This window comes from Bombina bombina, chromosome 8 (genome assembly GCF_027579735.1).
Source record: "Bombina bombina isolate aBomBom1 chromosome 8, aBomBom1.pri, whole genome shotgun sequence".
NCBI lineage: Eukaryota > Metazoa > Chordata > Amphibia > Anura > Bombinatoridae > Bombina > Bombina bombina.
In genome coordinates, this window is record NC_069506.1 from 15,958,064 (window position 1) to 15,984,886 (window position 26,823).

The 26,823-nt window shown below is 37.1% G+C and overlaps 1 protein-coding gene across 1 annotated transcript in view; it reads right to left on the minus strand.

Moving 5' to 3' along the window:
* LOC128638271 (IgGFc-binding protein-like) overlaps positions 1 to 26,823 on the minus strand; it is a 72,695-nt gene that overhangs the window by 23,535 nt on the left and 22,337 nt on the right. Inside the window, exons 4-6 of the mRNA XM_053690137.1 lie at positions 10,818 to 11,709; positions 7,108 to 7,448; positions 1,876 to 2,443 (exon numbers count right to left, since the gene is read on the minus strand). Coding sequence (XP_053546112.1) covers positions 1,876 to 2,443; positions 7,108 to 7,448; positions 10,818 to 11,709 — 1,801 coding nt within the window. The remainder of the gene's footprint in view (positions 1 to 1,875; positions 2,444 to 7,107; positions 7,449 to 10,817; positions 11,710 to 26,823) is intronic.

Genomic DNA, 26,823 nt, shown 5'->3' on the forward strand with positions numbered 1-26,823 from the left:
GATGGAGTTGTTGACAGTTATAGAGAGATTGTGGGTGGAGATTTTGGAAGAAGGGGGGGAAATAAGGAGCTCAGTTTTGGAGAGATTTAGCTTGAGGTAGTGAGAGGACATCCAGGAAGAGATGTGAGAAAGACAGTGACACGGGTTAGCAAGGAAGGAGATAGGTCTGGTGCAGAGAAGTAGATTTGGGTGTTGTCTGCATACAAATGATATTGGAAACCGTGGGACTTTATTAGGGAACCTAGTGATGACATGTAGATTGAGAAGAGAAGGGGACCGAGGACAGAGCCTTGTGGTACTCCGACAGAAAGTGGTGACGGGGCAGAGGAGGCCCCAGAGAAGACTACACTAAAGGTACGGTTTGACAGGTAGGAAGAGAGCCACGAGAGGGCTGTGTCACAGATGCCGAAGGATTGGAGGGTTTGGAGCAAAACAGGGTGGTCAACAGTGTCAAAGGCCGCGGACAAATCAAGGAGGATAAGCAGAGAGAAGTGGCCTTTTGATTTTGCTGTAAGTAGATCGTTGGTAACCTTAACAATTGCTGTCTCTGTGGAGTGATGGGGACGAAATCCAGATTGCAGTGGGTCAATGAGGGAGTTTAATGTAAGGAAGTGGGATAGGCGTGCATATACTAGTTTTTTGAGAAGCTTTGAGGCAAGAGGGAGGAGGGAAATAGGGCGGTAGTTGGATGGGAAGGTAGGATCAAGGGAAGGTTTTTTGAGGATAGGTGTGACCAGTGCATGTTTCAGAGATGAGGGAAATATTCCGGTGCTGAGGGAGAGGTTGAAAATGTGTGTCAGTATAGGGGTAAGTGTAGCAGAGAGGGAGGGGAGTAACTGTGAGTGGATAGGGTCAAGGGGACAGGTAGTGAGGTGAGAGTGCAGTATAATTGCCGAAACTTCTTCCTCAGTAACAGGGGAGAATGAGCTAAGTTTAAGGTTATGTGGGTTGTGGTTGATTGAGAGCATTTGAGGGGGTGAGAGAATGGAATTATGTTGAGAGCTGATTTTGTTTCTGATGGAGTCGATTTTGTTAATGAAGTGGCCGGCAAAGTCTTGAGCTGACAGAGAAGTTGTATTATGAGGTGGGGGAGGGTGGAGAAGAGTATTGAAAGTGGAGAACAGACGTTTTGGGTTTGAAGAAAGATTAGAGATAAGAGTAGAGAAGTAGTGTTGCTTATGGAGATTAAGGGAAGAATAGTAGGAGTTCAAGATGAATTTGTAATGAAGAAAATCAGCTGAACTCCGAGATTTTCTCCAGTGCCGCTCAACAGTACGGGAACATCTGCGTAGGTACAATGTCAGAGGTGTATGCCAGGGCTGAGGATGAGTGTGTGATTTCCGATCTATGGTAAGAGGGGCCAGATTGTCAGATTGTGCGTGCATGTATGTGTGTGAGTGTATGTACGTATGTGTTTGTGCGTGTGTGTGTGTATGTATGTGTGTGAGTGTATGTACGTATGTGTATGTATGTGTATGTGTGTGTGTATATGTATGTGTATGTGTGTATGTATGTATGTGTGTGTGTGTGGTGTAGGTATGTTTGTGTGTGTGTATACTGTGTCTGTGTATGTGTTATGCATTTCTTACCATCATCTTCCCAAAATACAATTGATTTGCTGGACTGAGCACAAACATTCCACTTAAATAAAAATTTAAAAGATTACACACATGTTTATTTTCTGAATGTTAAGTTGTATTAATTCTGGGTGAATTTTATAAAAAACAAAGCTCTCAAGAAGGATACAAGAAGCACTCAAGATAAGATATGGTACAAAATACATTTAGTTAGTTTTAGGTGCAATCCTTCCTAACATAAAACTTAAAATGTTATGCAGTCTCAATATGGATTCATAAATAGATGTTCTATACTTACTGCATCCTGTGATGTCTCTCCACTCATAGACTTCTGCTCTCTGACTGCGGCAGGCATCACTGTAAGTCTTAAGCGCCTGGCACATTATCTGCTTGTACCCGTCATTCATGCATAAGTCATAAATACAGTTGTCCCTGTAGATTTGTGGATCAATGACTGCATGGCACATCCTGAAGGGTCCTTTTGTTTTTAAGCTGATGATGCCACAAGATGAAGGCTGACTATATTGTTGCATTACAGTAATGGAGCACTTTTTGCATGGTCCATTACAGTCATCCCAACACTCACCGTTGTCCTCCACCTTCCAACTCCGTCCAAATTCTATAGGAGTTAAAGGAATTGATGCAATAGAATAGAGGTCATCATTTGGGTTCCCATTGTAATTGCCACACAAACCACAAACACTTTCTGAGAAGCTGCTAGGAAGAGTGATCTTCAAGAGAATGTTCCAGTCATAGAGAACTTTGAGCGCAAATTCTGTTTGCAGCATAAAGGAAGTACCAACTTGGTAGATCTTAAGCTTCTCATCATGTAACGTAACTGGAAGCTGAGACCTTTGGTTGTTTACCTGAAATAACATAGTAATATTAAAGTTAATAACTGTATTTCTGTTCAGTGAGTGATGTTCTATTCACTAGAAGAGATGCACATGGTCCTATGGAATATTTTAACCAATTATCTTTCCTATTTTAGTGAAGTTATATTTAAAGGACAGAAGAACAGTACATACAAAAATACACTGTGTCCGTAGTCTAAGAGTAAGACCCTGTCTTTAGCTGTTTGCTGGTTAAACATCTCCATAGGGAAATATGAGCATGCCATGGAGCCTTTAACAATATGCTTTAATTACAATAGGGATAGGTCCACCACCACCATGCCTTTTCAGCGTCATCAGTTCCTATGTTATTATATGTAATTGATTACCAAAACCATACCACCCTTTACACATTGATATCTAATCATGGGGCGGTCAGTGTAGGAAAAGAGTTGGGTGATGGTGGGTCATGCGTTTGAGAAGATCTGAAGGCCAGATAGTTTTATCTTCTTTAATAACTACTCGTTTGGCTCACAAATTGGTTCCTATCTACCTTTCCAATAGGACCCTCAGCCTCTCTGTATACACACTTGTTTTGCCCCTACTATGATTTCAGTGACCATTACACCCAGGTACCATGTCTACCTGCTCTGTGGACTGTACATCTATGGGTAATGTGCAAGAATTTGCTCAGCCTGTTGTGTTCTTACAAATTCTTTATTCATTATTGTGGTTCTACTCCTTGAATAACATATGTGACTTTGCAAACACCAACTCAACTTCCAATGCTTTTGTGAATCAGGTGAATAGAATAACATAGGAACTAATAAATCTTTTGCCCCCAACATGTCCAAGGTTGGACAATCCATGAAAGAACACTGGCACATCCTACTCTTGGATCATAAGCTAAAATTTGCCAAGAACACTAACCCCATAGTAGACTAAAGATGCAATACTAATCTCAGGGACCTTCTGGTCATTTCAGATCTCATAAAGTGTTACTCAAATGATGATATGAAGGTAACACGGAAGGGCTGCTTCCGGTGCCCTAATTGCACCACCTGCAATGGAATGATAGCTACAAAATGTTTTAACCATCCACATGGTAATCGGAAGTACACCATCAATCACTTCATAATGTGCACCACAAACCACGTTGTTTATATGTTGATATGCCCATGTGGTTTGCACTACATTGGGAAGACCCAGGGGATAATCAGAGAAAGAATGGCCAACCATCGAATGGCTATAAGGCAGGCCATAAAGAAAGGAGAATCCGACCAACCGGTGGCACACCACTGGTTGGTGGCCAAGCATCCTGTATTTACAATCAAAGTGATTCTCATTGATCATATCCCTAAACCATCATGAGGTGGAGACAGAAATAAGCTGCTTCTCAAAAGGGAGGCGGAATGGATGTACAGGCTGGATACCATAAATCCTAAGGGACTGAACTCTGTGGCTGATTTTGGCACATTAACATAATATATCCTTGTAATGTGTCACTCTTGGGATGGGGCACTTGTTGGTTGTGGATGGGGACTGACTGGGGGTGTTCCTCTCGCCTTTGGACGAGGGATACACCACCAGCCATTGTCTATGGTATAGGCGATGATGCTGATTAGAGATGATTTGCGCTATCGCCATGGTACCCCCTCGACCAGTATTAAGTTCCCCACCCTTATAGGTGACTTTAACACATGACAGATAAATGGTAGTACAAGGTATGCACCGTTGCCAATAAAATTGCTATAATGATGGGTGTTAATGTGATATATTGATTACTATCTGTAACAAAGAATGATGTATATACATATATAGACATGCACTAAAGCCCCTCTTGTAAGAGGAATTATATATGTGTGGATTAAGAGATGTAACCCTGCTGCTGATCCTCTGAGCATTAACTTATTGTTGTATTGTCCATTTTTTTGGCATGTTTAAATGGTTGACCACGTAATGTTTGTTGGTATATTTTTACTGGCTGTTCTAATTGTCGTCTGACATCGCTATGGTTTAGGCTTACTTGCCATGTAAACACTGACACCGCATTGCACGTGTGATATTGTAAATATTTGTCACGGAAGTGATGTCACAATGGTAGAGTTCCGGTGCAATCGGAAGTGACGCCACTTCCAGCATAAGTATAAGTAAACACGTATAGTGAAGCACTGCACACACTATGCGTCATATAAGAAATATATAGAATGAGGTACATTGTAAATTGTGCTTTAAAGGGACAGTCTACCATAGAATTGTTATTGTTTTAAAAGATAGATAATCCCTTTATTACCCATTCCCCAGTTTTGCATAACCAACACAATTATATTAATATACTTTTTACCTCTGTGATTACCTTGTATCTAGGAACCTTCTTCCAGCCCCCTGATCACATGACATTTTATTTATTATCTATTGACTTGCATTTAGTGTTGTGTTGTGCTAACTCTTAAATAACTCGCTGCGCCTGAACACGTGTTATCTATATGGCCCATGTGTACTTTCTGTCTCTTTGTGTTGAAAAGAGATTTAAAAAGCCTGTGATAAGAGGCAGCCCTCAAAGGCATAGAAATTAGCATATGAACCTACCTATGTTTAGTTTAAACTAAGATTACCAAGAGAAAAAAGCAAATTTGATGATTAAAGTAAATTGGAAAGTTAATTAAAATTAAAAGTCCTAATTGAATAATGAAAGTTTAATTTATACTAGACTGTCCCTTTAACATACAATGTAGAACTAGGTTTATTAATGGTGAGTTGTTTTAATACACGGGGCCACTGGGGACACTAGTGATCCCCTTTTTGTTCACAATTGTTGTACGTATAAAGATTATTATTACCCGGAAGTGGATGTTGTAAACTTCCAGGGTCACATTAACCTAAACCGGAAATGATGTCAGTTTGGTGGCTTTTTTGACAGGAAGAAGGAGGTACCTGTTTGTGTGTCACTCTATTTAAGCACGGTTTGTGTGTGTTATTTGTGTTCTGAAGAAGGGGAGTTTTGTTCCCCGAAACGTCAATAAATTTGACTAATTGCTTTGAAGAAAATCTGGTTTGCTTCTGACATTGTTGAAGCTCGCTGTATGTACACAGAGGGACCAGGTGGTTGACCTCAGGAGGGCGGATTCACATCTTGGATTGTTTTATATATATATATAAATCCCACAAGTATTTGCACTCTCACTGCCAGGTAGTCAACAACCAGTGTGCTTAGTCAGGATTAAATTTCATAGTGACGTTTCGGGATCCACAGACCGTTTGCTCTGAGGAAGGGGTCTGTGGATCCCGAAAACGTCACTATGATATAACAAAATAAATCTATTTTTTTCTCAAATTCAGTGAGTGCAGTCTATGGGGCATATTTGATACCATGTTTCCGGCGAGCCTAAAGACCGCTGCTCCATAACCTGTCCTCCTGCTCTGAGACGGCGGACAGAAATCAACAGAAATCAACCCAATCTAATACAATCGGGTTGATTGATACCCCCTGCTAGCGGCCGATTGGTCACGAATCTGCAGGGGGCGGTACTGCACCAGCAGTTCACAAGAACTGCTGGTGCAATGATAAATGCTGACAGTGTATGCTGTCGGCTTTTATCGATGTGCAGTGGACATGATCCTCTATATGGGATCATGTCCGCTCGCACATTTATAAATATGCTCCTATATATATATACATATATTTAGACATGTATATGTATGAATCTGTTAAAGCCCTTTGCAGCTCTTTTTTTTTTAAACCAGAGCTCTGAAGTAGCTTTAACCTGACACATATTAAATTCAATTGCGCTCAAGTAAGCACCTTTACTTTCCACTCATAAAACACACACTACTTCAGACGCGCAAAGAGCCGCTATATACCCTTGTCGCTAACACTCAACAGTTAGAGCCCAATTCGTAATCAAGCCCTTAGTATATAAAAGCCTTTTTTATTTACCTGTTACTGTCACCTTTGATTGACTCATTTATTATAATATATATATATATAAAAATTAAAATATTTAGTGAACTGTTTAATTTAATGTTAGATTCCAATGATTAGGTAATAGTTTTTTTCTTTGCAGTTTTAAACAATTTCTTATTTATTTAATTAATTCTCTAATACTTTAAAGGGATAGTAAAGTCCAAATTAAACTTTCATGATTTAGATAGATCATGTAATTTTAAACAACTTTCTAATTTACTTTTATCATCAAATTTGCTTTGTTCTCTTGGTATTCTTAGTTGAAAGCTAAACCTATGCTCATTTCTAAGCCCTTAAAGGCCGCCTTTTATCTGAATGCATTTAACAGTTTTTCACAGCTAGAGGGCATAAGTTCATGTGTTTCATATAGATAACTTTGTGCTCACATACTTGAAGTTATTTAAGAGTCAGCATTAATTGCCTGAAATGCAAATCTTTCAAAAGATTTGAGATAAGGAGGCAGATTGCAGAAGCTTAGATACAAGGTAATTACAGAGGTAAAAGTAAAAGTTCTATAACAGTGCTGGTTGTGCAAAGCTGGGGAATGGTAAATAAAGAAATTATCTTTTTTTTTAAACAATAACATTTTTGGTGTTTACTATCACTTTAATATATAATATTACCCAATGGTTTTATCATTTTCCACAGACATTTAAACATCTATTTACAGGTCACAAATTATCACAGCCACCAATGTAAACTCGGTAATGATTGTTACACTCACAGTACTTACCCTGATAACACCGTATTCAGACCTGAAACCAGAGATATTGTATCCATAGACCTGTATGCTAACAGAACTTAGGTAGGACACAAGAGAAGAACCACGGTTTTCATTCTTGGTCTCAATATTGAAGTCGGGCAAAGTGATGTCCGAACTACACATCTTGGCCATTGTGTACCTGCAGGTTCCCTGGAAATCATAGTTCTTTCCATCAAAGGTGTGGTAATGAGGGTCTCCCCATGACCAACACACGGATTCAGAGTTTGAAACACACACTGCTTGACCCTTAATTATTTTACACACTTCCTTCTTCCTGCATTTAATATGACTGCATGATGGACGCATTGAACCTGTCACATACAAAATGGCACAACTTAGTCAACACACACATTTTAGATTCTCAAACTAAAATATTTACAATCTGCTGAATTTGAAATTGTTACAATGTTATTTAGTAACAGTAAATGTAGTAATTTTCAAATCTGAATTACATAACAAATGTTCCCCTTGATATTAGTTCAGCAATTCAAATGTTTCTATAGAACAATTGTAACATAAAAAGTTAAATAATGAATGTAACATTGTAATATTTATGTATCAGCAGTTGACTATTTATTCTCACAGGCTTCCATTGATGTGCATAAGAATATGTAAATATTGATATATGGATATTCAAATGCTGATATCTGAGTATTTAAATGTTACATTTGATCATTAACTTTTTATTTTCATTAAAATAAATATTAAGGGCCAGATAATGAGTGGAGTGCAAATTAACGCTCCAGCTTAAGCGTTACTTCCTCTAGAAGTAATATTTGTAGGCTCGTCAGGTTACGCTTGTATTTTGAGTTGAAAGTAAACTGTTTTCACTCTACCGGTAACCCGACAAGTGCAAAAATCCGAACTCAAAATATTGGGTAGGGGTACCCGTTCATGTATTACCCCATAGAACAAAAACAGAAGAGAGACAGAGCACAACCACCTCTGAGCGTAAAACTGTTTAATACAAACTCTCAGTTAAAAAAGTACAAAGACTAGTGCATAACGAGCACGTACATAAGACAAAAAAAAATGCAGTCATAAAAAAATCACCACCGTTCCAGATCCTCCTTAAATCTCCAGAGCGTGCTGTTCTATTCCCTTGTTCCACTGCTCGTCTGAGATCCCCATGAGCGGGTAGCGAGGACAAACCGGGACGCCACCGGAAGTAGTTCAGGTAACTACTACGTCACGGATCCACCGTCCCACTGTCTGAAGCTGTTGATGGCTACTACACTGTAGCCAGGTTCTGAAGTGCACTCTATGCGTTTCGTCGGGTTGCGACCCGACTTTGTCAAGAGATAATTCAATGCTAATAGGCAGTTCCTTTTAAAAGTGGTGGTTTTGACTCGCCTCCAAAATCCAACGATCTGATTGGCTGAATGTCGTAAATCATATAGTCAATAGAGTTCATCAGTTCCTGAAGTCCGGCGGTGAAGTCTTCTTTGAATTCAATATAATTGACTTTTGGCAAAGAAGCTTTTGTTATTGGGATTCCTGGAGTTGCCCTAATCTAAGAGGAGCTGCTGGACTATATAGCACATCTATTATATGATAGAACAACTTATATACTTGCTGTATTTAAATATAACAGCGCTTCGTGGTGTATATATTTTATACACAGTTGCTTTTTACTTGGAAGAAGACTTCACCGCCGGACTTCAGGAACCAGTCGCTGCTTGGAAGAAGACTTCACCGCCGGACTTCAGGAACCGATGAACTCTATTGACTATATGATTTTACGACATTCAGCCAATCAGATCGTTGGATTTTGGAGGCGAGTCAAAACCGCCACTTTTAAAATGAACTGCCTATTAGCATTGAATTATCTCTTGACAAAGTCGGGTCGCAACCCGACGAAACGCGTAGAGTGCACTTCAGAACCTGGCTACAGTGTAGTAGCCATCAACAGCTTCAGACAGTGGGACGGTGGATCCGTGACGTAGTAGTTACCTGAACTACTTCCGGTGGCGTCCCGGTTTGTCCTCGCTACCCGCTCTTGGGGATCTCAGACGAGCAGTGGAACAAGGGAATAGAACAGCACGCTCTGGAGATTTAAGGAGGATCTGGAACGGTGGTGATTTTTTTATGACTGCATTTTTTTTGTCTTATGTATGTGCTCGTTATGCACTAGTCTTTGTACTTTTTTAACTGAGAGTTTGTATTAAACAGTTTTACGCTCAGAGGTGGATGCGCTCTGTCTCTCTTCTGTTTTTGTTATAGCCTTTTCCTTGGGAGCAGGAGCACAGTTTTTGCGTCCCTGAACAGAGCGGCATCCTACCCTGGGTCAACACTCCCACCTACATTTGGGAAGTATACATAGTCTGCATTTATTACTTGCGATTGTGTTTCTTACCTTTTTTCACCTTTTTGTATTGTGTTTCTTTTATTTTATTATTTCATTTGTTTATCCCTGTGGTTATTTGCTGTTAGCCAATTTATCTGGTCACATTTTATATTGTCAATTGATATATTTTATACTCGATGTTTAAGTGTATATTTTTATAACACATGTGATTAGTATTTCTTACTGCAGACACTAGGGGAACCTCCCTTGGTGACAATTTATGACCAGCAGAAGCAAACAACTCGGTTTTTGCACATTGCATAATATGGTTAGAAACCATTTGATATCAATTTACTAACATTACTGTTTTAGGGGTTTGAGTAAGAGAAGCGCAGTCTATATTTTTGTCTTTTCTGTATATTACCCCATAGAAGTCAAAGGAGAAAAAAAATAGCTACACTGGTTGGTTTACAGCACCAATTTCGGTAAAAGAAAAAACCTTTATTTTCACATTACATGCGACGTTTCGGCCTTTATTTTCTCATGCATGATTAAGGCCATACAGGCCGAAACGTTGCATGTAATGTGAAAATAAAGGTTTTTTCTTTTACCGAAATTGGTGCTGTGGATACTATTCTTCTACATTGCTGTGAGGGTGGCAGTAACCCTTTCTCCACGGGCATCAAACAGAACAGACATTTACTAAAAGGTACTAACAGGTGCTGTACTCAATTGCTAATTCTTGTACACTGGTTGGTTTGAGTGGCTACCAGCAAGAAAATGAGGCTCCCATTTGAGCCTATGGAAGTGCGCTCTTGTGTAATACCAGCGCACATTTACATGTGTTGGTATTACTGAATGGAGCGCAAATATCGCTCTCGTGTAATGTGCTCCAGTCATATTCTGGCCCTTAATAATTAACCATATTAGCTTTTAATTCTTGTGAACAGACTCCGTTTTCATATTGTGCTTACCTTGGTCACACCCATAAAACACAATTCCATTTATCACAAATCTCTATCTGTTAAGCAAGCATATATCCTATCACAACAGTACTGCTACAAAAAGATAGTGTTTACAAAAGGATTAAAATTCCTCCCTCTATTAACAATCTTTAACTTGAATTTGTCAAATAAATATGTTACATACCAAGCATACATTATATATAGATCACCCTATGCTGTGATTTTTATTTGATTTGCTACCTGTATTTCCAGTACTGACATTCCTGATATACAAATAACTCAACTTACAAACTTAGCCTTTATATACAATCTTTTTATCCAAAGTTTACGGTGTACACGCATTAAAAGATCTATATGGATTTTGCTATAACATTTTAATTTATTTTCATTGTAAATAAAAATATTAAACACTCACACACAAGGCTTACCTTTAACACAGATACCAGGCTCCCCATAGTTATTCAATAAATTCATTCCAACAGTAATGAGTCCAAATGGGTTATCTGGGTCTTCAATTAACAAAGCTTTTGACTTTGATCCCAAACTGAATTCTCCCCAAGAATACTCTGTATCTGGGATATTCTTCCAATTTATTTCTCCAAGAGATGCTTTATCTACTGTTATTCTCTGCAATGATGATGTTTTAGCTAAGACAACAGCATCATTGAAGAAGTCCTCCTGGCCTACAACTTGATAGGTAGTGCAAAAAGATGTAATGTCTGGGACATTCATAAGAAAGGTGTCATAGGACAATGTGCCGTTTTTGCCGCCAGCACAGTACAGAAGGACCTGAATACCTTCAGTTGAAGTTATATAGAGAGGTGCTGAGGCATATAGTTTGATCTCAAGTACATCTCCAGAGTTTAGTTCTTTGGTAGCTTTAAGCTGTCCAGCTTGATAGTTTACTACTGTGTTTTTTGAGGCTGTTACATAAACCAGATCATATTTGGTCTGGAATGATAATGGTGCTACTAGGTAATCTGTTGCCCAGGAGGAGACTGGCTGAAGCTGTTCATACACGTGGGTACATTTAGTGTGCTTCCAGGAACATGTGTGCCCACTCAGAACAGCCACTGGCTTATTTGATTGGATTCTTGTGCCAGACAAATCTTCTTTGCTCAAAAACTCCACAGCTTCAAAAGGCTCAAGATTAATAATGAGCTTAGTTCCTTTAGGATATTCGCGATCAAGGAAGGAAATCGTTCTAGTAGGAGTAATAGTTACTGACGTTGGCTCTTTCGATGCAACCACTGCAAATTCCTTAAAGGATCCTTCTGGACCTTCCTCTGGAGTAAATATATAATACTCTGTTCCTAGTTCCTAAAGGGTTACAAAAATGGTTAAATTGAGCTACCATTATACAAACTAGAAAATAAAAAATAAAAATTTAGTTTGTACAGTGGGGCAGAAAAGTATTTAGTATCCAGAGTTGGGAACAAAAAATGGCGCTCCAAGCCCAAAAATATAAAAAGTTCAACTTTATTCCAAATAAGTTTAAAATCATACAAAAATGTATAAAAAGTGGTCAGCACAATAGTGCAAAAAACAAGATAGAGAACAGGTGCAAAAAACAGCAAACGTTTCGTGCTCCACGCACTTGGTCATTGCTAATTGATGCACCTGTTCTGTTCTCCTTTTATTGCCAAGATTCTTAAAGTAACATCACAGATTTTATCAACTTGTATTTTGCTATTTTGTAAGGGAGCCTATGACAAGAAACCTTTTGTTTCCTAAATTCATTAAATGGCATTTTGAAGAAAAACATAATTGTTTGTACATGATATTAGGACAGTATTTCTTAAGAAGAATATCTCATGGACAACAATAATATATTCATTTTGCAGAAAAAATATAAATGCTACACAAATGAGCCTATGACAAGGAACATATCCAAAATCTAGACCCTTTCTCCTGCTTAAATACAATTTCTTAAAATAACATAATGGATTTTATCAACTTGTATTTTGTTATTTTGTAAGGGAGCCTATGACAAGAAACCTTGTGTTTCTAAATTCATTAAATGACATATTAAAGAAATACATAATTGTTTGTACATGATATTAAAAGAATATTTCTTAAAAAGAATATCTCATCTTGTTTTTTGCACTATTGTGCTGACCACTTTTTATACATTTTTGTATTATTTTAAACTTATTTGGAATAAAGTTGAACTTTTTATATTTTTGGGCTTGGAGCGCCATTTTTTGTTCCCAACTCTGGATACTATGAGGATTTTGGGTGCGTGTGCAGACGCACAGGGAACAACAGTTGCCGCCTGAGAATAATTACGGAGAATATAACTGTCTTGAACGGGGATATAATTCCCACACCCTCACTCTAGCAGTGCCTATTATAATATTGTTTCATTCATTACATACCCCAGAGGCGCCCCGTTGAGCAGGTTAGTTTTCATCATCAAAAAAGTATTTAGTCAGCCACCAATTGTGCAAGTTCTCCCACTTAAGAAGATGAGAGAGGCCTGTAATTTTCATCATAGGTATACCTCAACTATGAGAGACAAAATGTGGAAACAAATCCAGACAATCAGATTGTCTGATTTGGAAAGAATTTATTTGCAAATTATGGTGGAAAATAAGTATTTGGTCAATATCAAAAGTTCATCTTAATACTTTGTTATATATCCTTTGTTGGCAATGACAGAGGTCTGTAAGTCCTCACAAGGTTGTCACACACTGTTGCTGGTATGTTGGCCCATTCCTGCATGCAGATCTCCTCTAGAGCAGTGATGTTTTGGGGCTGTCGCTGGGCAAAACAGACTTTCAACTCCCTCCAAAGGTTTTCTATGGGGTTGAGATCTGGAGACTGGCTAGGTCACTCCAGGACCTTGAAATGCTTCTTACGAAGCCACTCCTTCATTGCCCGGGCAGTGTGTTTGGGATCATTGTCATGCTGAAAGACCCAGCCATGTTTCATCTTCAATGCCCTTGCTGATGGAAGGAGGTTTGCACTCAAAATCTCACGATACATGGCCCCATTCATTATTTCATGTACACGGATCAGTCGCCCTGTTCCCTTTGCAGAGAAACAGCCCCAAAGTATGATGTTGCCACCCCCATGCTTCACAGTAGGTATGGTGTTCTTTGGTTGCAACTCAGCATTCTCTCTCCTCCAAACATGACGAGTTGTGTTTCTTCCAAACAGTTCTACTTTGGTTTCATCTGACCATATGACATTCTTCCAATCCGCTTCTGGATCATCCAAATGCTCTCTAGCATACTTCAGACGGGCCCGGACATGTACTGGCTTAAGCAGGGGCACACGTCTGGCACTGCAGGATCTGAGTCCCTGGCGGCGTAGTGTGTTACTGATGGTAGCCTTTGTTACGTTGGTCCCAGCTCTCTGCAGGTCATTTACTAGGTCCCCCCGTGTGGTTCTGGGATGTTTGCTCACCATTCTTGTAATCATTTTGACCCCACGGGGTGAGATCTAGCGTGGAGCCCCAGATCGAGGGAAATTATCAGTGGTCTTGTATGTCTTCCATTTTCTAATTATTTCTCCCACAGTTGATTTCTTCACACCAAGCTGCTTGCCTATTGCAGATTCAGTCTTCCCAGCCTGGTGCAGGTCTACAATTTTGTTTCTGGTGTCCTTCGACAGCTCTTTGGTCTTCACCATAGTGGAGTTTGGAGTGTGACTGTTTGAGGTTATGGACAGGTGTCTTTTATACTGATAACAAGTTCAAACAGGTGCCATTAATACAGGTAATGAGTGGAGGACAGAGGAGCCTCTTAAAGAAGAAGATACAAGTCTGTGAGAGCCAGAAATATTGCTTGTTTGTAGGTGACCAAATACTTATTTTCCACCATAATATGCAAATAAATTCTTTCCAAATCAGACAATGTGATTGTCTGGATTTGTTTCCACATTTTGTCTCTCAAAGTTGAGGTATACCTATGATGAAAATTACAGGCCTCTCTCATCTTCTTAAGTGGGAGAACTTGCACAATTGGTGGCTGACTAAATACTTTTTTGCCCCACTGTATATCTAGAACAAATAATACAATTCATCATATCAGGTAAGGCTCACTTAAAGGAACAGTCAAGTCCAAAAAAAACTTGCAGGATTTAAATAGGTAATGTAATTTAAACAACTTTACAATTTACTTTTATCACCAATTTTGCTTTGTTCTCTTGGTATTCTTAGTTGAATGCTAAACCTAGGAGGTTCATATGCTAATTTCTTAGACCTTGAAGACTGCCTCTAATCTAAATGCATTTTGACCACTAGAGGGCATTAGTTCATGTGTTTCATATAGATAACATTGAGCTTAGGCACGTTAAGTTACCCTGGAGTGAGCACTGATTGGCTAAAATGCAAGTCTGTCAAAAGAACTGAAATAAGGGGGCTGTTTGCAGAGGCTTAGATACAAGGTAATCACAGAGGTAAAAAGTATATTAATATAACTGTGTTGGTTATGGAAAACTGGGGAATGAGTAATAAAGGGATTATCTTTCTTTTTAAACAACAACAATTCTTTTGTTGACTGGCCCTTTAATTGAGCAGAAGGTTAAAAGGACAGTATACTATAAAATTGTTTTTCCCTTAATGTGTTTCCAATTACTTTTTTTTACCAGCTGAGCATAAAATGTATTGATTTGCTTTTGAAGGCTTATTTGTGTATATGAATTAGCTGATTTTGTGTTTCGAAGTCACAACCTAATAAAATGGGTTGAGCTTGTAGGTATAATCAGATCTCATTACTTTATCACATTGTGTACATATACATGTGTCTTTATCTTATATCTGTAGGTATAATCAGATCTCATTACTTTATCACATTGTGTACATATACATGTGTCTTTATCTTATATCTGTAGGTATAATCAGATCTCATTACTTTATCACACTGTGTACATATACATGTGTCTTTATCTTATATCTGTAGGTATAATCAGATCTCATTACTGTATCACATTGTGTACATATACATGTGTCTTTATCTTATATCTGTAGGTATAATCAGATCTCATTACTGTATCACACTGTGTACATATACATGTGTCTTTATCTTATATCTGTAGGTATAATCAGATCTCATTACTGTATCACATTGTGTACATATACATGTGTCTTTATCTTATATCTGTAGGTATAATCAGATCTCATTACTTTATCACATTGTGTACATATACATGTGTCTTTATCTTATATCTGTAGGTATAATCAGATCTCATTACTTTATCACATTGTGTACATATACATGTGTCTTTATCTTATATCTGTAGGTATAATCAGATCTCATTACTTTGTCACATTGTGTACATATACATGTGTCTTTATCTTATTCTGTAGGTATAATCAGATCTCATTACTTTGTCACATTGTGTACATATACATGTGTCTTTATCTTATATCTGTAGGTGTAATCAGATCTCATTACTGTATCACATTGTGTACATATACATGTGTCTGTATCTTATATCCGTAGGTATAATCAGATCTCATTACTGTATCACATTGTGTACATATACACGTGTCTTTATCTTATATCTGTAGCTGTAATCAGATCTCATTACTGTATCACATTGTGTACATATACATGTGTCTTTATCTTATATCTGTAGGTATAATCAGATCTCATTACTTTATCACATTGTGTACATATACATGTGTCTTTATCTTATATCTGTAGGTATAATCAGATCTCATTACTTATCACATTGTGTACATATATATGTGTCTTTGTCTTATATCTGTAGGTATAATCAGATCTCATTACTTTATCACATTGTGTACATATACGAGTCTGTATCTTATATCTGTAGGTTTAATAAGATCTCATAACTGTATCACATTGTGTACATATACATGTGTCTTTATCTTATATCTGTAGGTATAATCAGATCTCATTATTTTATCACATTTTGTACATATACATGTCTTTATCTTAAATCTGTAGGTATAATCAGATCCCATTACTTTATCACATTGTGTACATATACATGTGTCTTTATCTTATATCTGTAGGTATAATCAGATCTCATTACTGTATCACATTGTGTACATATACATGTGTCTTTATCTTATATCTGTAGGTATAATCAGATCTCATTACTTTATCACACTGTGTACATATACATGTGTCTTTATCCTATATCTGTAGGTATAATCAGATCTCATTACTTTATCACATTGTGTACATATACATGTGTCTTTATCTTATATCTGTAGGTATAATCAGATCTCATTACTTTATCACATTGTGTACATATACATGTGTCTTTATCTTATATCTGTAGGTATAATCAGATCTCATTACTTATCACATTGTGTACATATATATGTGTCTTTGTCTTATATCTGTAGGTATACTCAGATCTCATTACTTTATCACATTGTGTACATATACGAGTCTGTATCTTATATCTGTAGGTATAATAAGATCTCATAACTGTATCACATTGTGTACATATACATGTGTCTTTATCTTATATCTGTAGGTATAATCAGATCTCATTATTTTATCACATTTTGTACATATACATGTCTTTATCTTAAATCTGTAGGTATAATCAGATCCCATTACTTTATCACATTGTGTACATATACATGTGTCTTTATCTTATATCTGTAGGTATAATCAGATCTCATTACTGTATCACATTGTGTAAATATACATGTGTCTCATATCTTATATCTGTAGGTATAATCAGATCTCATTACTGTATCACATTGTGTACATATACATGTGTCTTTATCTTATATCTGTAGGTATAATCAGATCTCATTACTGTATCACATTGTGTACATATACATGTGTCTGTATCTTATATCTGTAGGTATAATCAGATCTCATTACTTTATCACATTGTGTACATATACATGTGTCTGTATCTTATATCTGTAGGTATAATCAGATCTCATTACTGTATCACATTGTGTACATATACATGTGTCTTTATCTTATATCTGTAGGTATAATCAGATCTCATTACTTTATCACACTGTGTACATATACATGTGTCTTTATCCTATATCTGTAGGTATAATCAGATCTCATTACTTTATCACATTGTGTACATATACATGTGTCTTTATCTTATATCTGTAGGTATAATCAGATCTCATTACTTTATCACATTGTGTACATATACATGTGTCTTTATCTTATATCTGTAGGTATAATCAGATCTCATTACTTTATCACATTGTGTACATATACATGTGTCTTTATCTTATATCTGTAGGTATAATCAGATCTCATTACTTTATCACATTGTGTACATATACATGTGTCTGTATCTTATATCTGTAGGTATAATCAGATCTCATTACTGTATCACATTGTGTACATATACATGTGTATTTATCTTATATCTGTAGGTATAATCAGATCTCATTACTGTATCACAATGTGTACATATACATGTGTCTTTATCTTATATCTGTAGGTATAATCAGATCTCATTATTTTATCACATTGTGTACATATACATGTGTCTTTATCCTATATCTGTCCGTAAACCAAAGATCAATACTTGGAGAGAACAATGAAAAATTAACATTTTATCACCTTATCTCTTCTATACCCCACTGGAAGTATAATTTCTTCTACTGGCTCTGTTTACACAGCTTGGCCTTAAAGGGACAGTCAAAACCAGAATTGTTGTTTAAAAAGATAGATTATCCCTTTATTACCCATTCCCTAGTTTTGCATAACCATCACAGTTATAATAATACTTTTTTTTTTTACTCTGTGATTACTTTGTATCTAAGCATCTGCAAACTGTCCCCTTATTTTAGTTCTTTTGACAGACTTGCATTTTAGCCAATCAGTGCTGACTCCTAGGTAACTTCACATGCATGAGCTCAATGTTATCTATATGACACACATGAACTAACACCCTCTAGTGGTGAAAACTGTCAAAATGCATTCATATTAGAGGCGGCCTTCAAGGTCTAAGAAATTAGCATATGAGCCTACCTAGGTTTAGCTTTCCACTAAGAATACCAAGAGAACAAAGCAAAATTAATGATAAAAGTAAATTGGTAAGTTGTTAAAATCACATGCCCTATTTAAATCATTAAAGTTTATTTTGGACTTGGCTGTCCCTTTAAAGCCCAAAACTTCCGGGATAGGTGGGTATACCACAGGCTAAATCAACTATTTCAAATGCCAATATAAGGGTAATGGAAATACTTGTAAACAATGTAATACACGGCAGCAGGTCAAGAGAATCATTGAGAACAAATTAAAGGGGAGACGATTTTTAAATAAACTGTCTCTTTAATTAGAAAACAACTTTGAAAATAAAGATTTTATTGGTGTTGCCTTCAGTAGGAATGGGCAAATGACTATATTTTGATATTCTAATGGTTGATTACATAATCTCCTTGATATATGTTCTACAATTTATATGTTTACATTTTAACATTGGTATATTGATTCCAACAGACATTTATTAAACTTTATGAGAATCAACATTCAATTGTTAACATATATCAATAAAATGAAATTGTAACATTTAAAGGGACATGTAAGTTAAAGTTATACTTCCATGATTCAGATAGAACTTGCAATGTAAATATATATATATATATATATATATATATATATATATATGTATATATATATATATATATATATATATATATATATATACAATTAACTTATTTTTCTATTGGTTGAAACTTCAACTATTTTGACTATAAATTTTGCATTTCATTAATGTAAGATAACACAAACAAACAAGTTTGCTTATCAGGGACTGGCAAAGTGACATGGTTGAATTTTAGCTCCTTTCTATGAGAACATATTGAGGTAGGCTCCAGAGCATATACATACACACATCTAAAGCTCCAGACCATATACATATACACATCAAAAGCTCCAGAGCATATACATATACACATCTAAAGCTCCAGAGCATATACATATACACATCTAAAGCTCCAGAGCATATGCATATACACATATAAAGCTCCAGACCATATACATATACACATCTAAAGCTCCAAAGCATATACATATACACATCTAAAGCTCCAGAGCATATACATATACACATCTAAAGCTCCAGAGCATATACATATACACATCTAAAGCTCCAAAGCATATACATATACACATCTAAAGCTCCAGAGCATATACATATACACATCTAAAGCTCCAGAGCATATACATATACACATCAAAAGCTCCAGAGCATATACATATACACATCTAAAGCTCCAGAGCATATACATATACACATCTAAAGCTCCAGAGCATATACATACACACATCTAAAGCTCCAGACCATATACATATACAAATCAAAAGCTCCAGAGCATATACATATACACATCTAAAGCTCCAGAGCATATACATATACACATCTAAAGCTCCAGAGCATATACATATACACATCTAAAGCTCCAGAGCATATACATATACACATCTAAAGCTCCAAAGCATATACATATACACATCTAAAGCTCCAGAGCATATACATATACACATCTAAAGCTCCAGAGCATATACATATACACATCAAAAGCTCCAGAGCATATACATATACACATCTAAAGCTCCAGAGCATATACATATACACATCTAAAGCTCCAGAGCATATACATACACACATCTAAAGCTCCAGAGCATATACATATACAAATCAAAAGCTCCAGAGCATATACATATACACATCTAAAGCTCCAGAGCATATACATATACACATCTAAAGCTCCAGAGCATATACATATACACATCTAAAGCTCCAGAGCATATACATATACACATATAAAGCTCCAGAGCATATACATAAACACATCAAAAGCTCCAGAGCATATACATATACACATCTAAAGCTCCAGAACATATACATATACACATCTAAAGCTCCAGACCATATACATATACACATATAAAGCTCCAGAGCATATAAATAAACACATCTAAAGCTCCAGAGCATATACATATACACATCTAAAGCTCCAGACCATATACATATACACATCTAAAGCTCCAGAGCATATACATAAACACATCTAAAGCTCCAGAGCATATGCATATACACATCTAAAGCTCCAGAGCATATACATAAACACATCTAAAGCTCCAGAGCATATACATATACACATATAAAGCTCCAGAGCATATAGATATACACATATAAAGCTCCAGAGCATATACATATACACATCTAAAGCTCCAGAGCATATGCATATACACATCTAAAGCTCCAGAGCATATACATATATACATATAAAGCTCATGACACGTGCATGCTCCTTAGGCTATCTAGGTATTCTGCTATGGAAAGAAGCCATATTTCAACAAATGCATATGCATATACACATCTAAAACTCCAGAGCATATACATAAACACATCTAAAGCTCCAGAGCATATACATATACACATCTAAAGCTCCAGAGCATATACATATACACATCTAAAGCTCCAGAGCATATACATATACACATCTAAAGCTCCAGAGCATATGCATATACACATATAAAGCTCCAGAGCATATACATAAACACATCTAAAGCTCCAGAGCATATACATATACACATCTAAAGCTCCAGAGCATATACATATACACATCTAAAGCTCCAGAGCATATACATATACACATCTAAAGCTCCAGAGCATATACATATACACATATAAAGCTCCAGAGCATATACATAAACACATCTAAAGCTCCAGAGCATATACATATACACATCTAAAGCTCCAGACCATATACATATACACATATAAAGCTCCAGAGCATATACATATACACATCTAAAGCTCCAGAGCATATACATATACACATCTAAAGCTCCAGAGCATATACATATACACATCTAAAGCTCCAGACCATATACATATACACATCTAAAGCTCCAGAGCATATACATATACACATCTAAAGCTCCAGACCATATACATATACACATATAAAGCTCCAGAGCATATACATAAACACATCTAAAGCTCCAGAGCATATACATATACACATCTAAAGCTCCAGACCATATACATATACACATCTAAAGCTCCAGACCATATACATATACACATCTAAAGCTCCAGAGCATATACATATACACATCTAAAGCTCCAGACCATATACATATACACATATAAAGCTCCAGAGCATATACATAAACACATCTAAAGCTCCAGAGCATATACATATACACATCTAAAGCTCCAGACCATATACATATACACATCTAAAGCTCCAGAGCATATACATATACACATCTAAAGCTCCAGACCATATACATATACACATATAAAGCTCCAGAGCATATACATATACACATCTAAAGCTCCAGAGCATATACATATACACATCTAAAGCTCCAGAGCATATACATATACACATCTAAAGCTCCAGACCATATACATATACACATCTAAAGCTCCAGAGCATATACATATACACATCTAAAGCTCCAGACCATATACATATACACATCTAAAGCTCCAGAGCATATACATATACACATCTAAAGCTCCAGAGCATATACATATACACATCTAAAGCTCCAGACCATATACATATACACATCTAAAGCTCCAGAGCATATACATATACACATATAAAGCTCCAGAGCATATACATATACACATATAAAGATCCAGAGCATATACATATACACATCTAAAGCTCCAGACCATATACATATACACATATAAAGATCCAGAGCATATACATAAACACATCTAAAGCTCCAGAGCATATACATATACACATCTAAAGCTCCAGAGCATATGCATATACACATATAAAGCTCCAGAGCATATACATATACACATATAAAGATCCAGAGCATATACATATATACATCTAAAGCTCCAGAGCATATACATATACACATATAAAGCTACAGAGCATATACATATACACATCTAAAGCTCCAGAGCATATACATATACACATCTAAAGCTCCAGACCATATACATATACACATCTAAAGCTCCAGAGCATATGCATATATACATATAAAGCTCATGACACGTGCATGCTCCTTAGGCTATCTAGGTATTCTGCTATGGAAAGAAGCCATATTTCAACAAATGAAAGCAACAAAAAGAAGTAAATTTGACACTAGAATTAAACTATAAAGATTTGTGTGCGCTATTGGAATCATGAGCGTTGTTTGTTTATAATGACTTACAAAGTAATTATGTGCGCAACTAGGTGCTCAATGGTAAAAAAAAGTTGAGTGCAGATAAAGCACTTGCGGGAGCGCAAATTTGCAATTTACTTGTAATATATCCCTATTTGCGAACTCTAGAAAAGGGTTAAACACATTGGTAAAGTCACATTCTGGAGTCACAAGCATTGTAGCTCCCGAGGGGGACACAGCAGCTGATTGGTAGCTATGTTCAACTTTCTCTCATTAATGGCTCTCCATCCATGTTCTACTCAGAAGCCGGAATACTTGTGTATCCATGTGGTTAACCTCTTTGTAGAAGTTAAACACATACGGCTAGATTTAGAGTTTTGTCGGTAACGACCCGAAAATCTAACGCCGGCTTTTTTCTGGCCGCACCATAAAAATAACTCTGGTATTGAGAGTCCACATAAAGGCTGCGTTAGGCTCCAAAAAAGGAGCGTAGAGCATTTTTAACGCAGCTTCAACTCTCAATACCAGAGTTGCTTACGCAAGCGGCCAGCCTCAAAAACGTGCTCGTGCACGATTCCCCCATAGAAAACAATGTGGCTGTTTGAGCTGAAAAAAAACCTAACACCTGCAAAAAAGCCGCGTTCAGCTCTTAACGCAGCCCCATTGTTTCCTATGCGGAAACACCTCCTAAGTCTGCACCTAACACCCTAACATGTACCCCGAGTCTAAACACCCCTAACCTTACACTTATTAACCCCTAATCTGCCGCCCCCGCTATCGCTGACCCCTGCATATTATTATTAACCCCTAATCTGCCGCTCCGTAAACCGCCGCTACTTACATTATCCTTATGTGCCCCTAACACCGCCGACCCCGATATTATATTTATTAACCCCTAATCTGCCCCCCACAACGTCGCCTCCACCTGCCTACACTTATTAACCCCTAATCTGCCGAGCTGACCGCACCGCTACTATAATAAAGTTATTAACCCCTAATCCGCCTCACTAACCCTATAATAAATAGTATTAACCCCTAATCTGCCCTCCCTAACATCGCCGACACCTAACTTCAATTATTAACCCCTAATCTGCCGACTGGAGCTCACCGCTATTCTAATAAATGGATTAACCCCTAAAGCTAAATCTAACCCTAACACTAACACCCCCCTAAATTAAATATAATTTTAATCTAACGAAATTAATTAACTCTTATTAAATAAATTATTCCTATTTAAAGCTAAATACTTACCTGTAAAATAAATCCTAATATAGCTACAATATAAATTATAATTACATTGTAGCTATTTTAGGATTAATATTTATTTTACAGGCAACTTTGTAATTATTTTAACCAGGTACAATAGCTATTAAATAGTTAAGAACTATTTAATAGTTACCTAGTTAAAATAATTACAAAATTACCTGTAAAATAAATCCTAACCTAAGTTACAATAAAACCTAACACTATACTATCATTAAATTAATTAAATAAAATACCTACAATTACCTACAATTAAACCTAACACTACACTATCAATACATTAATTAAATACAATATCTACAAATAACTACAATGAAATAAACTAACTAAAGTACAAAAAATAAAAAAGAACTAAGTTACAAAAAATAAAAAAATATCTACAAACATAAGAAAAATATTACAACAATTTTAAACTAATTACACCTACTCTAAGCCCCCTAATAAAACAACAAAGCCCCCCAAAATAAAAAATGCCCTACCCTATTCTAAATTACTAAAGTTAAAAGCTCTTTTACCTTACCAGCCCTGAACAGGGCCCTTTGCGGGGCATGCCCCAAGAAGTTCAGCTCTTTTGCCTGTAAAAAAAAACATAAAATACCCCCCCCCCAACATTACAACCCACCACCCACAAACCCCTAATCTAACCCAAACCCTCCTTAAATAAACCTAACACTAAGCCCCTGAAGATCATCCTACCTTGTCTTCACCTCACCAGGTATCACCGATCCGTCCTGGCTCCAAAATCTTCATCCAACCCAAGCGGGGGTTGGCGATCCATCATCCGGTGGCTGAAGAGGTCCAGAAGAGGCTCCAAAGTCTTCATCCTATCCGGGAAGAAGAGGCGATCCGGACCGGCAACCATCTTGATCCAAGCGGCATCTTCTATCTTCATCCGATGACGACCGGCTCCATCCTGAAGACCTCCACCGCGGACCCATCTTCTTCCGGCGACGTCCAACTGAAGAATGACGGTTCCTTTAAGGGACGTCATCCAAGATGGCATCCCTCGAATTCCGATTGTCTGATAGGATTCTATCAGCCAACCGGAATTAAGGTAGGAATATTCTGATTGGCTGTTGGATCAGCCAATCGGATTGAACTTGATTCTGATTGGCTGATTCCATCAGCCAATCAGAATATTCCTACCTTAATTCCGATTGGCTGATAGAATCCTATCAGCCAATCGGAATTCGAGGGATGCCATCTTGGATGACGTCCCTTAAAGGAACCGTCATTCTTCAGTTGGACGTCGCCGGAAGAAGATGGGTCCGCGGTGGAGGGCTTCAGGATGGAGCCGGTCATCATCAGATGAAGATAGAAGATGCCGCTTGGATCAAGATGGTTGCCGGTCTGGAACGCCTCTTCTTCCCGGTTAGGATGAAGACTTTGGAGCCTCTTCTGGACCTCTTCAGCCACCGGATGATGGATCGCCAACCCCCGCTTGGGTTGGATGAAGATTTTGGAGCCAGGACGGATCGTGATACCTGGTGAGGTGAAGACAAGGTAGGATGATCTTCAGGGGCTTAGTGTTAGGTTTATTTAAGGGGGGTTTGGGTTAGATTAGGGGTATGTGGGTGGTGGGTTGTAATGTTGGGGGGGGGGTATTGTATGTTTTTTTTACAGGCAAAAGAGCTGAACTTCTTGGGGCATGCCCCGCAAAGGGCCCTGTTCAGGGCTGGTAAGGTAAAAGAGCTTTTAACTTTAGTAATTTAGAATAGGGTAGGGCATTTTTTATTCTGGGGGGCTTTGTTGTTTTATTAGGGGGCTTAGAGTAGGTGTTATTAGTTTAAAATTGTTGTAATATTTTTCTTATGTTTGTAGATATTTTTTTATTTTTTGTAACTTAGTTCTTTTTTATTTTTTGTACTTTAGTTAGTTTATTTCATTGTAGTTATTTGTAGATATTGTATTTAATTAATGTATTGATAGTGTAGTGTTAGGTTTAATTGTAGGTAATTGTAGGTATTTTATTTAATTAATTTAATGATAGTATAGTGTTAGGTTTAATTGTAACTTAGGTTAGGATTTATTTTACAGGTAATTTTGTAATTATTTTAACTAGGTAACTATTAAATAGTTCTTAACTATTTAATAGCTATTGTACCTGGTTAAAATAATTACAAAGTTGCCTGTAAAATAAATATTAATCCTAAAATAGCTACAATGTAATTATAATTTATATTGTAGCTATATTAGGGTTTATTTTACAGGTAAGTATTTAGCTTTAAATAGGAATAATTTATTTAATAAGAGTTAATTAATTTCGTTAGATTAAAATTATATTTAATTTAGGGGGGTGTTAGGGTTAGGGTTAGACTTAGCTTTAGGGGTTAATCCATTTATTAGAATAGCGGTGAGCTCCGGTCGGCAGATTAGGGGTTAATAATTGAAGTTAGGTGTCGGCGATGTTAGGGAGGGCAGATTAGGGGTTAATACTATTTATTATAGGGTTAGTGAGGCGGATCAGGGGTTAATAACTTTATAATAGTAGCGGTGCAGTCCGCTCGGCAGATTAGGGGTTAATAAGTGTAGGCAGGTGGAGGCGACGTTGAGGGGGGCAGATTAGAGGTTAATAAATATAATATAGGGGTCGGCGGTATTAGGGGCAGCAGATTAGGGGTACATAGCTATAATGTAGGTGGCGGCGCTTTGCGGTCGGCAGATTAGGGGTTCATTATTGTAGGTAGCTGGCGGCGACGTTTTGGGGGGCAGATTAGGGGTTAATAAATATAATACAGGGGTCGGCGGGGTTAGGGGCAGCAGATTAGGGGTACATAAGTATAACGTAGGTGGCGGTCGGCAGATTAGGGGTTAAAAAAATTTAATCGAGTGGCGGCGATGTGGGGGGGCCTCGGTTTAGGGGTACATAGGTAGTTTATGGGTGTTAGTGTACTTTAGAGTACAGTAGTTAAGAGCTTTATGAACCGGCGTTAGCCCAGAAAGCTCTTAACTACTGACTTTTTTCCTGCGCCTGGAGTTTTGTCGTTAGATGTCTAACGCTCACTTCAGACACGACTCTAAATATCGGAGTTAGAAAGATCCCATTGAAAAGATAGGATACGCAATTGACGTAAGGGGATCTGCGGTATGGAAAAGT